General features: G+C 49.1%; 1 protein-coding gene across 5 annotated transcripts in view; it reads right to left on the reverse strand.

The window, feature by feature from the left end:
• SGSM1 (small G protein signaling modulator 1) overlaps positions 1 to 14,048 on the reverse strand; it is an 86,701-nt gene that overhangs the window by 43,349 nt on the left and 29,304 nt on the right. For 2 of the 5 annotated variants that reach the window (XM_028124632.2, XM_028124629.2), the window contains exons 3-10: positions 13,394 to 13,469; positions 11,157 to 11,288; positions 9,499 to 9,661; positions 7,787 to 7,939; positions 4,806 to 4,873; positions 4,384 to 4,529; positions 4,119 to 4,250; positions 600 to 724 (exon numbers count right to left, since the gene is read on the reverse strand). In XM_028124632.2, the coding sequence (XP_027980433.2) occupies positions 600 to 724; positions 4,119 to 4,250; positions 4,384 to 4,529; positions 4,806 to 4,873; positions 7,787 to 7,939; positions 9,499 to 9,661; positions 11,157 to 11,288; positions 13,394 to 13,469 (995 nt within the window). The remainder of the gene's footprint in view (positions 1 to 599; positions 725 to 4,118; positions 4,251 to 4,383; positions 4,530 to 4,805; positions 4,874 to 7,786; positions 7,940 to 9,498; positions 9,662 to 11,156; positions 11,289 to 13,393; positions 13,470 to 14,048) is intronic. The other 3 variants (XM_028124633.2, XM_028124631.2, XM_028124630.2) reach the window with 2 other exon arrangements.

Consider the following 14,048-nt stretch of genomic DNA (forward strand, 5'->3'; position numbering starts at 1 on the left):
AAGCCTAACATGAAACAGAACACGGTAATGGTGTTCTGCTTCTGTTCCGTGAAAAGAGCCCTTATTTTGTATCTAGCTGCCAGGACTCCTCAAGCTGAAATAATCTGGCTGGCCACACTTGGCACAGTGCCTTCCCTCTGCTTGTGTTCCTTCTAGGGCCCTTCCCTAATTGTGCTGGAAGAAGGGGTTGCAGCAGGGAATCCCTGGTTTCTGAGTTTCTTCGGAGCATGACCCCAAAGCCTTTGCTGGGCCTTAGAGACTGCAGGATATCACAGGGAGAAGCAGCCCTGGACCAGATGCCCACCAACCAACACCTCCCGCTTCCCTTCTTGACTGAGCGATGAGAAGGGAGGCTGCAGATGGGGGAATATTTGCCATTGGCAGGCTTCCCAGATCTTTGTTAAGATTTCTCCCTCTGGGTGTTTTGACCAGGGTTTGCCTAACTCCTATGCCCTAAGATTTTTCTAGCTGGTTTCTAGATCCTCCCAATGAGCTACCCAAGCAGCTGCAACAACCAGACCGAGCAGTGGGCCAGGGCACGAAGGACAGAGCACAAACTTCCCCCATGTCAAGGGTAGGAGAGGGACACAGAACCCTACCTCTTCTCATAGTCCAGGTCCCCCATCGACCCGTTCATCAGCTGGTTAGGCGTCCATTTCAAGGTCATGACGTCAGCTGTCTGGTGCAGGGACAGGTACCCTGGCACAGCCTCCATATCATCCCTCTGCAGAGAGAGGGCGCAGGCTTGGTCAAAGCGCCAGAGTCACAGGGATCACGGACCCCAGCCCATCTGACTTAGGAGGCATAATCAGAACCAAGAGGCTGGGGTCACGCCCTCCAAGGCCATGGCCATTTGGAAGATCCTGCCTTCCAGGCGGCCATGCTAAGCAAAGCAGTTTGTAACCAACCCCCAGGATGGGTTCTGTAGATCCAGCTATGAAAGCTGTCTGCCCGCCTCCCCTCACTTTCATATTTCCACCTCCCCCCCTCAACCAAGGTCCAGGGGCCCTGCTGCAAGGGCGGGGTTGGCGGCTCTTTAGAATCAGGAAGGGGCTCTACCCCTCTACAACACCACCCTCTCCTTCACAGAAGGCATTTATCTGGCATCATTTTGGCCAGTCTTAAGGGAGAAAAAGAGGGCAGCTGAGCTCTATCCCATCCACAGAAATTTTCCAGAATCCCCCTCCCCAATACCCACACCATACTCCCTGACCAGCAGCCTGACCCTTTGTCTTCCCAACTAGCCTGCAGAACTTCTCACCTGCTCACTCTGCTTTATCCCAAGTGGGGTGTAAGGGAGGGGAGTCAAGCCTCACACCTAGAGAGGGCAACTTCTCCACCAAATTCACCCAAACAACACATGGAGATAGACAGCTGACATTTACTGAGCACCTAGTGCGTGCACCAAGCATGGCTCGGCATCGTATGCATGGTCCCCATTTAACCACGCATGCCCACAGCCCCATGATGGAGCACTATTTCATGAATGGGTTTCACATTTTAATGGACCTGAAATGGGGATGCGTCTCCTAATGAGTGGCATCTCACGATCATGACATAGTGGTCACTGCCCAATCTCATGCAAACTCAGGCCTAGCTGTTCAGATGCCATTACTTCAGTTTTTTTTTTTAAGATATTATTTATTTATTTGACAGAGGGAGAGAGAGTGCACACGCAAGCAGGGGCAACTGCAGAGGGAGAGGGAGAAGCAGGCTCCCCGCTGAGCAAGGAGCCTGACTCGGGGCTCAATCCCAGCACCCTGGGATCATGACCTGAGCCGAAGGCAGACGCTTAACGACTGAGCCACCCAGGTGCCCCATTTTAGGACTATCTTAACTAACACATGTCAATTACATGTTCCCTTGGGGCGCCTGGGTGGCTCAGTCAGTGAAACATCTGCCTTCCGCTTAGGTCACGAGCCCAGGGTCCTAAGATCGAGTCCCACGTGAGGGTTCCCTGCTCAGCGAGGAGCTTTTCCCTCTCCCTCTGCCTGCCACTCCCCCTGCTTGTGTGCTTTCTCTCTCTGCCACTATTTCTGTCTCTCTCTGTCAATAAGTAAAATCTCTTTTAAAATAATTATATGTTCCTTTGTGTGTAGTTACAAGTATAATGCATGATTTAAAAAAGAAGTATATCCAGATAAAGTCTCAAAGAGCTTTTTCAAAAAGTGTAAAATACAATCGAGGATCACCACATCAAAAACTAATGAGGTACTGTATGGTGACTAATATAATAAAATAAAAACTTTTTAAAAAGTGTAAAATAAAATTTCCAAGTAGTGAGAAAACATTTTATATAACCTAATAGCATTTTTTACTTCCTGATGGTTATGTTTAAAAATGGGACGTGTTAAATTCATAGCTTCTTAGATCTGAGGAGATAGGATCTTGTACCCCCTGTGATGAGGATTCTAAGGCTCAGAGGGAGAAGTGACTTGCTCAGAGTCACCCAGTGATCGCAACTGTGACCACAGAGCTAGAGTGGCCAGCAGCTCTCCCTCTGTTTCCTCCTAACCGAGCCCAAATACCACACTGATCCAGGTGGTCTCAGGAAGGGAAGAGCAAAGGGGATATCTATTGCTTGAGGGCAGGGCTTCATGTGCCTTGCTCACCACCCATCTCTGGGGCCTGGACCGGTCCTGGGGCAGAGAAGGTAACTGATAAATGATACAGACTCTCACAGTGGGCAGCCTGAATTCAAAGCATAACTTTGCCCCTTCCTCCCCACTGTGCACACCTCAGTGTTATCACCTTTGATAAGACTCTTTGCCTCAAATGGTTGTTGTGAGCTTTAAATGAGTTAGTACAGTTAAAAGCACTTAGCATGGTGTCTGACACATAGGAAGTGCTCCATAAATATTAACCATGAAGATGTTTATCTTGATATCCTAAGCATCTAGTTCATAGAAGGTTCAGTACAAATATCTGCTGAATGAGTGAGTGATAACAAGAGAGAATGGATGGATAGACAGCTGGGTGGACAGGTGAGTGGAGAGATGGATTGGAAGATAAATGGACAAATAGTTGGATAGGTGGGTGGATGCATGTAAAGATGGGTAGAGGGACGGAGGGATGAATGGATAGATAGATGGGTGGAAGGAAGTAAAGATGGGTAGATGGATGGATAGATAACTGAATGGCTGGATATAAAGATGGATGGTGAACAGACAGATGTAAAGATGGGTTGATGGATGGATATAAAGATGGGTGGATAGATACGTGGATGGATGGATGGATGGATGGATGGATGGATGGATGGATGGATGGATGGGTGGATGGATGGATGGATGGGTGGGTGGATGGATGGATGGATGGATGGATGGATGGATGGATGGGTGGATGGATGGATGGATGGATGGATGGGTGGATGGATGGATGGATGGGTGGATGGATGGATGGATGGATGGGTGGATGGATGGATGGATGGATGGATGGGTGGATGGATGGATGGATGGATGGATGGGTGGATGGATGGATGGATGGATGGATGGGTGGGTGGATGGATGGATGGATGGATGGGTGGATGGATGGATGGGTGGATGGATGGATGGATCGGTGGATGGATGGATGGATGGATGGATGGATGGATGGATGGATGGGTGGGTGGATGGATGGATGGATGGATGGGTAGGTAGAAAGAAATGTCATATGGATGAATGGATGAGAGACGGAGTACTAGTAGATGAATGAAGAGACAGGTATGTGGGTAGGTGGATGGATGAATGCATGGATGAATGACTGAATGGACAGATGTAAAGAGGGGTGGATGGATGGATAAATTAATGGATGGCTATAAAGATGTATGGATAGATAGATGTAAAGATGGGTAGATGGATGGATGGATGGGTGAATGACTAAATGGATAGATATAAAGATGGATGGATGAATAGTTGGCTGGCTGGATGGATAAATAGAAGGAAATGTTGTCACATGGATGAATGGATGCAGAGATGGACTACTCGTAGGTGAATGAAGAGACAGGTATGTGGGTAGGCGGATGAATGAATGGATGAGCAACCTGGAGCCAGAGGAAACTCCTCCTCTGTAACCTGAAGACAGACCCCCCCCCCCCCGCTGCCTGCCACCCATGGAAGATCTGGGCCCAAGACCTCTCTCACCGGCTGAACCAGAACATTGTTCTTGCCATAGAGCAGCGTGGCCCGGGAGTTCTGATGCAGGGACTCTACGTAGTCACGGGCAGAGAGGGATGGTCGGTCATCCATGCTGCCACTCGAATGCCTCTTCTGGATCTGGCCGTGATAGAGGGGGTGGAGGATGAGGCCTGGGCTGACCCTCAGGGCCCCACTCCATTCCCCACCTCCACACCAAGTCTGGAACCCAGCCCAGCTCCCTCCCAGGGCCCTGCAACCCACCCCTACTCACACAGAGGGCCGGACGCTTGGTGGGGGAGTCCTGGCGCAGGTGTGAGCTGTGGATGCGATGCCTCTGCACCAGCTCATCCGCCGAGGGGTCAGTCCAGAAGTGGTCCGCAGTCTTCATCTTGGTGTACTCCAGGGCACAGGGCCCCACTGCGGAGCATACGGGGGCTGGGAATCCAGAGCCCCGGGCAGTCCACCCTCCCATCTACCCCCCCACCCCCCGCTGATGGGCCACCGATTTCACCGCTTCTCCCCTCCAGCTGGTGAGTATGCCTCACGGTCCTCCTAAGGAGAGGCCAGCACCAGACCCCAGGGAGTCAGAGACAGGGAACAGGTACGTTTTGATGGAGGAGGCTGGAGGGAGATGATGCACCAGTGAGCGGAGCCCAGAGGCCCAGAGGAAGCTCAGAGCACTGGACCACTTACCCAACAAAGACGCAAGGATGGGGCCGTCCACCGGGTCCATCAAGAGGGCTTCCTTCTCGTAGTACTTACTAGCAAGAGAAAAGGACAGGCAGGTTTGGATGGCGACCGGCAGAGGGCGCACAATGGACTCTGACCTGGTGGTTAAGAGCAGGTCTCCCTCTTGTCACCTCTCTGAGCCTCAGATGCTGCATCTATAAAATGGGTGTAATAAAAGTGTATCTCCTAAGGCTGTTGGAAGGCTTTCTGAGAGAGACAACAGATGTGAGGCACTTAGCACCATGTTTGGCCCGTAACTGCTTAATACATGGCTGTATGATACAGCCTGAATGCGAGTAACAGGAATAATGATTACAAAGTGGCTCCTGGCTGGTTCTATTGACTTCGACCACATCTTCCATTTCAGATGGCAAATCGCTTAGGGGCTTGGATGTTGTCTGCCCTTCTAATGTTACTGAGGCAACAAGATGCTTTTTAGCTGTGGTGTGCCCCGGAAAGCTGTCTTAATAGGACTTCCTGCCCAGACAACTAATGTGGATGCTGCTGGCCTAATGTGCTCAAGAGTGCCCCCTGGCTTCTGGCTCTTCAAAATAACTTGTGATGCGGGCAATACAATGTTTGTGCTGTTTTTGCTTTTTGTTTCTTTGTTTGAGTTGTTGTGTAGTGGCTTCTAATTCTTCGTCAACTCATACAATCTAGAAACAGAATTCTAGAGTTGGAAAAGACCTTGTTCTACCCTCCTGAGGGGTCTCAGGCTCAGAGAGGGGAAGTGACTTGTTGGAGGCCACACAGCAGGTGAATGTCGGTTACATCCAACCAGCCTGCCTCTTCCCATTCTACAGCAGGGGGTGAAGAACACAGCATCGGGAGGGAGACAGAATGAGTGGGCGCCCGGCTCAGCCATTCCCACCCTCGCTGTGTGTCCCTGGGCAGGTGACTACCTTCCCTGAGCTTCAGTGTCCTCAGCTGTAAAATGGGAAGAATGACAAAACTCACCTGCCCAGGTTGTTGGGAGGATTAAATGTTGACCTGCTTGTACAGCAACAGCACAGACTTTGCCACCAGGAAGTTCTTGTGAAATGGTGGCAATATCATTGTAATTTTACCCCAGAGGAATCTTCGATCCACCAGAATATTGGCTGAAGCAGAACTGACATGCCCTTGTACATGCTCAGCAGCAAGCTTATACGTTTTGGCGTCAAATCTGAAGATAAGGCTTCAAGACACTTTCCACTCTGCCACGCAGTTTCCATTCCAAAATTCAGCCCAGTTACCTGATCATAAACCTTGGGAATACTGCCTTTAAAAATAGCAGGTAGAATTGGGAGCAAGATGTGACCATGAAGGGTGGTGCAAGGGAGCTCCCTAGGGGTGACAGGTTTTGCTGGAACAGTTCTGTGTCCTGACTGTGGTGTTGGTTATACAAAACTATACGTGTGTTAAAATTCCATAGAACTATACAGAAAAAAAACTGAGTGTATGTAAAAACTAGTGAAATCCAAATAAATTCTGTTGTTCAGTTAACAGTATTTTGCCAATGGCAATCTCCTATTTTGATCCTTGTACTATGGTTACGGAGGATGTTATCACCAAGGGTAGAGGAGACTCTGTACTAATGTTACAACTTCTATGTGAATCTAAAAAAATAAGTTTGATGAAGAAAGAGGTTGGCATTATAGCTGAAATAAATCGCTAATTCCTTTTGACTGACTTATTCAGTAGAAAATACAAGGTCATACGCCAAAGGCAATAACTACAGAGGCCCTGAATCCATGCTAGGGCACAGGGCAAAGATGTGTCACAATTTACTAGAAGATGAAGAGATTAATTGGACTCCAGGGCCTGGATTTCTTCCAGTTCCTCTCCTGCCTCCCGGCCTTTGCACCTGCTGTTCCCTCTGCTGGGAACACTCTTTTCCCCACACCCCTTTTCCTGGTAATGCCTACATGCCCTTCAAATGGAAACTTATGTCTTCCAGAACACTTTCCCTGACCACCCAGAGGAGATTAAATACCACCCACCTGGCTTGGAATTCTCATCATATCTTGTCCCAGTTACTAGTTACCTGTTTTCCCTGCTACAATATGAGGTTCATGAGAAGAAGCACTTTGCTCTATGCTTTCACGCATATTTTCCTAGCAAACAGGCAGAGAATAAAAGATAATCATAATACCCATTGCATGTGAAGATGCGGTTAAACAGGCACTTTCACACACCAAAAGACGAGGAGATTCTCAGATATTTCCCTCATATTCTCCCTCCCTCCCTCCTTCTCTCTCTCTGGTTGGAAAGGAGTACTGGCCATGAAGAGTCTCTTCATTCTTCACTGGCTCCCCCATGCTCTTAGCATAACATCCAAGCTTTGAACATGACAGTTGAGACCAATGTATCCCCAACATCTAGGTTAGTGCCTGGCACATGGTAGGAGCTCATTAAATATTTACTGGATGAATGAATGAACGTATGAGTAAATGCTTGCCAAGAGGGCTCATACTATAAAACCTTTATACCAGGTTGGTCTTAGCTAGAAAAGAAAATGTAAAAAGGTATCATTATTTCTAAAATGCTGTGTACTCACTAAAACTCCCCTTCTCACTTCTTCTTCAGAATGGCCAGCAATCCCTGTCCCATTTACCAAACGAGAGCAGAGACAGAGGAGCTAAATGACTCCTCTAGGGCCACAGTTAGCAAGAAGACCGTAGGCTTAATTCATGGAAGAAGAAAGATGCCTAGGATTGCAAGATCCTACACTCCACTCCAAATCTGAAGATCCTGTATTGACAGTAAGTACCTGAATTGTCCCAAGGTTCTAAACTAGACTAATTCAGAGGCAAACATCCAGAAGGCCTTTATATAATCTCTTTCAAATCAAGTGCACATCAAGGGGGAGAAAAGAAAGCGGCTTTGTGCAATAGGTTGCAATTCCCAAGAGGGCCGGCAGGCGGCGGCAGAGCACACACAGGCGTCTTGTCTTTCTGGCTCACCTGCTGTTTTCCACCAGGTAATGCACAATTTTGTCCAGCACCTTCTCAAACAAGGCAGTGCGAATCCACAGGTGCTTGATGGCGAGTGGGGACAGGTTGGGTAGCTTCGGCAGCTTCCGCACATTCTCCTGGAGGCCCTGGATCTGGTTTCGCCTTCAAGGCCAGCAAAGGAGGTTGAATATTCATAAAAGAGGAAATCCAACAGGACCAATATGCAAACAGCAAAACGTTCAACCTCTCTAGGAAATGAAGGAATGGCAACTAAAACAACAAGAGCCCTTACTGCTCCTGGCAAATGGGTAAAGAGTTGGAAAAAATCATAATACCCAGCGAGTGTGAAGATGCAGTGAAACAGACACTCTCATAAACTGCTGATGGGCAAGCCGGATTCTCACAGTGATATTTCTCTTCTCTTCCCCTCTCTTTCTCTCCCCCCTCTATCTGCCATGGATGAGCAACTGCATCAATGAATGAATGGTTCTCCCTTACCACCTGGCATGAGTATCTCTAATTCCTCCTTTAGAAAGTCACTCCCAATATTATGGAAGGCCCATGGAAATCCATCCCTTTAAGAAGTTATCAGCAAACACCTGGGAATTTAACAGGTGGATTGGAAGGCACCTGAAGACCATGTGGCCGAGGAGTCAGATTCCAAATGGGACTTGGCAATGCCAAAGCCACAGGCTGGCCCATCATGCAGTTCTGGCCAGGGGCTCTGGGCTGGCATGGCCTGAAAGGCAAGGCAAAGGCCATTTCCCATCCAGTGAAGTGAAGTGATCACCCGTGGCAGAGAAGGCAAACACGGCACGTGTGCCTCTCTCTATTCTCTTCCCCAGAACAGACATGGCTAATCAATCCACACATTCTTTCCCACAAAACCTAACAGCAGCTCCAGAATCTTTTACAACAAGGTCCTTTGGGGCAGCGTCTAGCACGAATTGGAGCTGAAACCTATGTGTCATCCCTGACCAGGCCCCAGACGGAGGCTTTGGCTGTACAGTCGGGACTCTGGGGGTGACCCTGGTGGAAGGCGCTCATGTACATACACTCAGGCCATAAGCCTCCCCCCAGTAAACACAATCATCCCTTAAGACACGTGAGTGAAGTCACTGCTCCCCTTCAATGGTTGCCTCAATGTCACACCTGATCCATGCAGACAGTGACCATATTGGTTTCATCAAACTTTTGTCTTCCTGCATTCAGAATGGGGTCTGGCTCCCAAGGGGCGCTTATTCACTCAACAATCATTTCTTAAGCTTTTACCAGCTGCTGGACACTGTCCAGGCACTGGGGACATAATGGGGAATAACAGATTTTAGTTGTCTGTTCTCATGGAGTTCAGAGTCAAGTGGGGGAGATAGACAAGAACCAAGTAAACAAATGAACAAGTAAATACAGGTGGTGATAACCAGAGGGAAGTAAATAGAGGGAATGATCTAAAAGACAAATGGGGTGAGGGTTGGAATTTATCCTTAACTGAGGGAAGGCCTGAATGATGACAAGGAACTAGCCACGGAAGATGAGGTATGTGAACCGAGTGGTGGGTACAGCATGTGCAAAGGCCCCAGGGTAGGAAAGAGTCTGGTGGGTTTGTGGAGCAGAAAGGAGACTGGAGAGAGTGCCAGGAGGTGCAGGCTGTCGCACAGCTCAGGGAGGAGCATGGACCATCCTCCGCAGGTGTGCCCTGCCCATACCCCATGTTCTGCACTCACGCGTTCTCGATCAGCTGCTCCAGGTCCTGCACCTTGCGGCTCAGCTCCTCAGCCGGCGGGAAGTTCTTGCCCACTTTCATGAACAGAGCTGCAATCTTGTTGCTACGCAGAAAGCCAGCCGCCCGCCGCCGCAACCCATGCAGGACGCAGGCCTCCACAGCCGCTGCAGGGACACAACCATCAGTCAGCAGGCCCTGCTCTGCCCACGCTCCCCTGCACCCAGCTCAGCACTCCAGTCATACAGAGAACTGCAGGCCCCAGAATCACAAAATTCGTGAAAGCCTCATAGGGAAAAGCACATAGGCCTCCTTACCTTACGCTCCCTCAAAAGGGAGCAAGAGAGCCTAGCAGTTAACCTGTGCTCACTGCCCAAGGTCAGGCTGTCCGTGTTCATGTCCTCTCCAGTGGATCTGAACCACACAACCAGTTGTGTGACCTTGGGCAACTACTTCCCCTCCCTGTGTCTCAGTTTCCTCATCTGTGAAATAGGGATAGTATGAACCTGTGTCTTAAAAGGTTGCTGTTAGGGCGCCTGGGTGGCTCAGTCGTTAAGCGTCTGCCTTCGGCTTGGGTCATGATCCCGGAGTCCTGGGATTGAGTCCCACATCGAGCTCCCTGCTCGGCAGGGAGTCTGCTTCTCCCTCTCACCCTACCCCCTCTTGTGCTCTCCCTCTCTCTCTCTCCATCTCAAATAAATAAAATAAAAAATCTTATTAAAAAAAAAGGTTGCTGTTAGAATGAGGTGGAAAGGGGCACCTGGGTGGCTCAGTCAGTTAAGCGTCTGCCTTCAGCTCAGATCGTGATCTCGGGGTCCTGGGATCGAGCCCCGCATAGGGCTCCCTGCTCAGTAGCCCTCTCACTCTCCCTCTGTGCTCTCTCTCTCAAATAAATAAATCTTTTTTTTTTAAAGAATAAGGTGGAAAAAATGCATGGAAAGCACTTCATGAAAAGTCAGGCACATAGTAAGTGCTTTAGGAATATTAGCTATTACTCCTGCCGGTGAGGGACGAGGGACTGGAACCACGGGACTGTCGAGCTTTATCTGGGTTAAAGAATCACATCAACGTCATTACTGTGATCCCGGTAAGAGCTGACATTATGGATCTCATTCTATCTCCGCCACAGCCAAGGAAGAAAAAGAAAAAACCACCCCCATTTTTCAGATGTGAAAACTGAGGCTCTAAGAGGTGAACTGAATTGCCCAGGGCCACCCGGCAAATAAGTGACAGAACCAGGATTCAAACCCAGGCCTGGGCCCAAGGTGTACTCACAACACTGTGCCTCCATGAAGAATTTGAAGAGAAGACTCAGTCATCATCTTCCAGTATCTGTGTTTCCCCTGGGTGGTAGCCTGGGCTCTACCACTAACCTGCTGTGTGACCTCAGGTAAATCGCTTTCCCTCTCTGGGCCTTAGTGTTCCCTCCTGGGAAACAGTCCCTGTGTAGGCCATTCTGATGGCCCCAATCCTATTTCTGGTACTTTCAGCAGGCCTCTATTAACTATTTTCCTGCCTTCTGTCTCACACAGCAGACTGGGAACTCACTCTGGTATGTAATAGGAGCATAATCAATGTCGATGGGAAAAGTGAGTCTATTGTAAGAGCTACTTCTTATTGGGTATCTGCCTGGTGTAGGACCAGTGTTGAGGTTTACCTTACCTAATCCCAGTGGAAAACCTGGGATTTCTCCATGAAGTGAGTGTTCTAGCTGCCGTCCCTCCACACAAGGAAAATGCCAGAAGTCCACGGTGAAGAGCGTGGCCGGGGTCATGTTGTGCACGAGGAGAAATACTGAGAAGTTTTGGTTCAATTACTTGTTTGGGGGTATTTTTGTTGTCGTCGTTGTTGTTAGCAATTACTTAGCCTTTTTTTTTTAATTACAATTTTTTTTTTAGATTTTATTTATTTATTTGACAGAGAGAGAGAGAGACCGCAAGAGAGGGAACACAAGCAGATGGAGCAGGAGAGGGAGAAGCAGGCTTCCCGCCCAGCAGGGAGCTCAAAGCAGGACTTGATCCCAGGACCCTGGGATCATGACCCAAGCCGAAGGCAGACACCCAACGACTGAGCCACCCAGGCGCCCCTATTACAATTTTTTTTAAGTAGGCTCCATGCCCAACCCCGAGATCAAGAGTCGTGTGCTCTACCGACTGAGCCAGACAGGTGCCCCAGTGATTACCTGGCTTTGAATGAATGTCCACTCTATTGCCTAATTTGCCCACGGGCTTAAAATATGCTGGGTAAGCATCTCCTAAACACCTTCATTTTTGCTTACATGCACAACACTTTTCATTTGTCTATACTGCAACAAGTTAATTATCTAGGCATTGGAGACTTGGTTGATTCTTTCCGGCAACAGCTCATAAGGAACAATGGATTGGAGACACCTCAGGGAGACCCTGCAGGCCTTATTCAGAGCCATCACATTTCTTCTCTCATCCCAAAACTGTGGTTGAAGTTAGACGATTACCATGATTTTTATCACTTTCTATTCCTCTAAGTCTTTAATGGGTAGGTATGGTCGCACATTCTGAAATGGGCATGCCTTTACATGCCCGTTTTCTTTACAAAGAGAGATGTCCAAGAGAAAAAAAAATAGGTAAATAAATTCCCATATTCACATTTATATATATATACACATATATATACACATATACATGTAAGTGTGTATATATGCACCCTTACATACACACAAGTATATAAATATACATATATATGTAATTTAAACAAACATATCTCACTAAAAAAATAAAATTTTGCCAAGGTCACCCAACAAACAAGTGGCAGAAAAGGGACTTGAACCCAGGTCTGCCTGGCTGCAAAGGGGCTGAGCTGACATCATGAGGCTCCCAGGTCTCGGCGTGCGCTCCCATGGGTGGTGCGCCCAGCCATCGGGACGAAGCTGAAGGGCTGGCCAGGTGTCCTTGCTCAGGCCTCTCCAGGAGGCCAAGACTGGGAGGAGAAATTACAGCACGTCCTTCCTCCCAAGACACCCCAGTCACGAAATAAAAAAGGTTTCCAGGGAGAAAGAAACACCCCCACTTATACGTACACGCTGAATCCTGACTCTGGGGACACGCAAAACCTGCGTCTATAGCCATGGTGGAAAGACGGTAAGAGGGGCGCCTGGGTGGCTCAGTCTGTTAAGCGACTGCCTTCGGCTCAGGTCATGATCCCAGAGTCCTGGGATCGAGCCCCACATCAGGCTCCCTGCTCGGTGGGGAGCCTGCTTCTCCCTCTCCCTCTGCCTGCTGGCTCTGCCTACTTGTGCTCTCTCGCTCTCTGTCAAATAAATAAATAAAATCTTTTAAAAAAAAGAAAGAAAGAAATACGATTAAGAACCTGACAGCGTGGTTATTTCTGGAAACTTTGTGAGCACAGCTGGTTCGAGAAGTCTAAGGCATGCTCCGAGCCCCGGGCCCGCCTCCTTTGCTGAGCCAAGCTGGACATGATCCCGCAGGAGGGGTCGATGGCTCCTAATTCCCTGTATTTTTAAAGCCCATTCATCCTCTCCCTTTATTTATTTATTTATTTAGGCAACAGCTGTAGGCAGGGCGAGGAAGGGGTGCGGAGCCCGTTTGTCAGAGACGAGACCAGCATCACTAGGGGTGTGGGTCGCCATGCACCGAGCCCACAAGAGGGGAAGGCAGTCAGTCCCTCCAGCGTCAGCAGTGATGAACTCCTCATGGGGTGCAGAGGCCAGGCCCCTCATTTCTTCTCTAGACTTTTCCGTATTTCCAAATTCCCTAACGGAGCTCCTTGGGAATCCAAAAAATAACTTTGGAGTCACAAAGCAAAAAAGTGGCATGAGAAGGCTCGCTTGCCAAGATGCCACTCCCCTGAGGCAGCCCACTGAGAAAGAAGCCACATTCAAGGCCCACGGGCCACGGACTCACCACAGAAGGAGATGATGTGGCTGCTATCCTCATGGACAAACTTGCGTGTGACGGCCTCCTCCATGATCTGCTTCACCTGGAAGGCAGAGGCAGCTGGAGGGGGGCGGGGAGACCCAAATGCGCCCCAGGGTGAGGCCACCCCAGAGGGCTGTGTCGCCCCCTCCGAGCTTCTCAGGCCAGCTGGGGTGTTTGGTTAACTGCTTTCCTTCCACACCTCCTCACCGTGTCTTCTGTAAGCCTCAGGCCTGCAGCCCGTCAGAGCTCCACACTTCACATTTTATAGAATTATTTTTTTGGGTGCTCTCCATGGGTGGGGTTTCTTTTCAGGTGTCCCACGAAATGTCATCTCCTTTCTGGACCCCATTATCTGAGAAAGCCCTACCTCCCCACAAGACCCATCCACACCTTGCTACAGCTCCTTCTGGGTACTTACGCTCTCCCTGTCCTCTGTATTTCTTACTGTCTCCCTGCTCTAGGATATAAATTCCCTGGGGGCAGGGTCTCATCTGCCTTGTTCACTGCTATATCCATGGAGACTAGAACAGTGCCTGGTGCATAGCAGGTGCCCAGTAACTATTTTCGGAAAGAAGGAAGAAGGAAGGAAGGAAGGAAGGAAGGAAGGAAGGAAGGAAGGAAGGAAGGAAGGAAGGAAACA

Source organism: Eumetopias jubatus, unplaced genomic scaffold (genome assembly GCF_037043125.1).
Source record: "Eumetopias jubatus isolate StellerSeaLion01/CBP00866 unplaced genomic scaffold, mEumJub1_p1.0 scaffold_16, whole genome shotgun sequence".
NCBI lineage: Eukaryota > Metazoa > Chordata > Mammalia > Carnivora > Otariidae > Eumetopias > Eumetopias jubatus.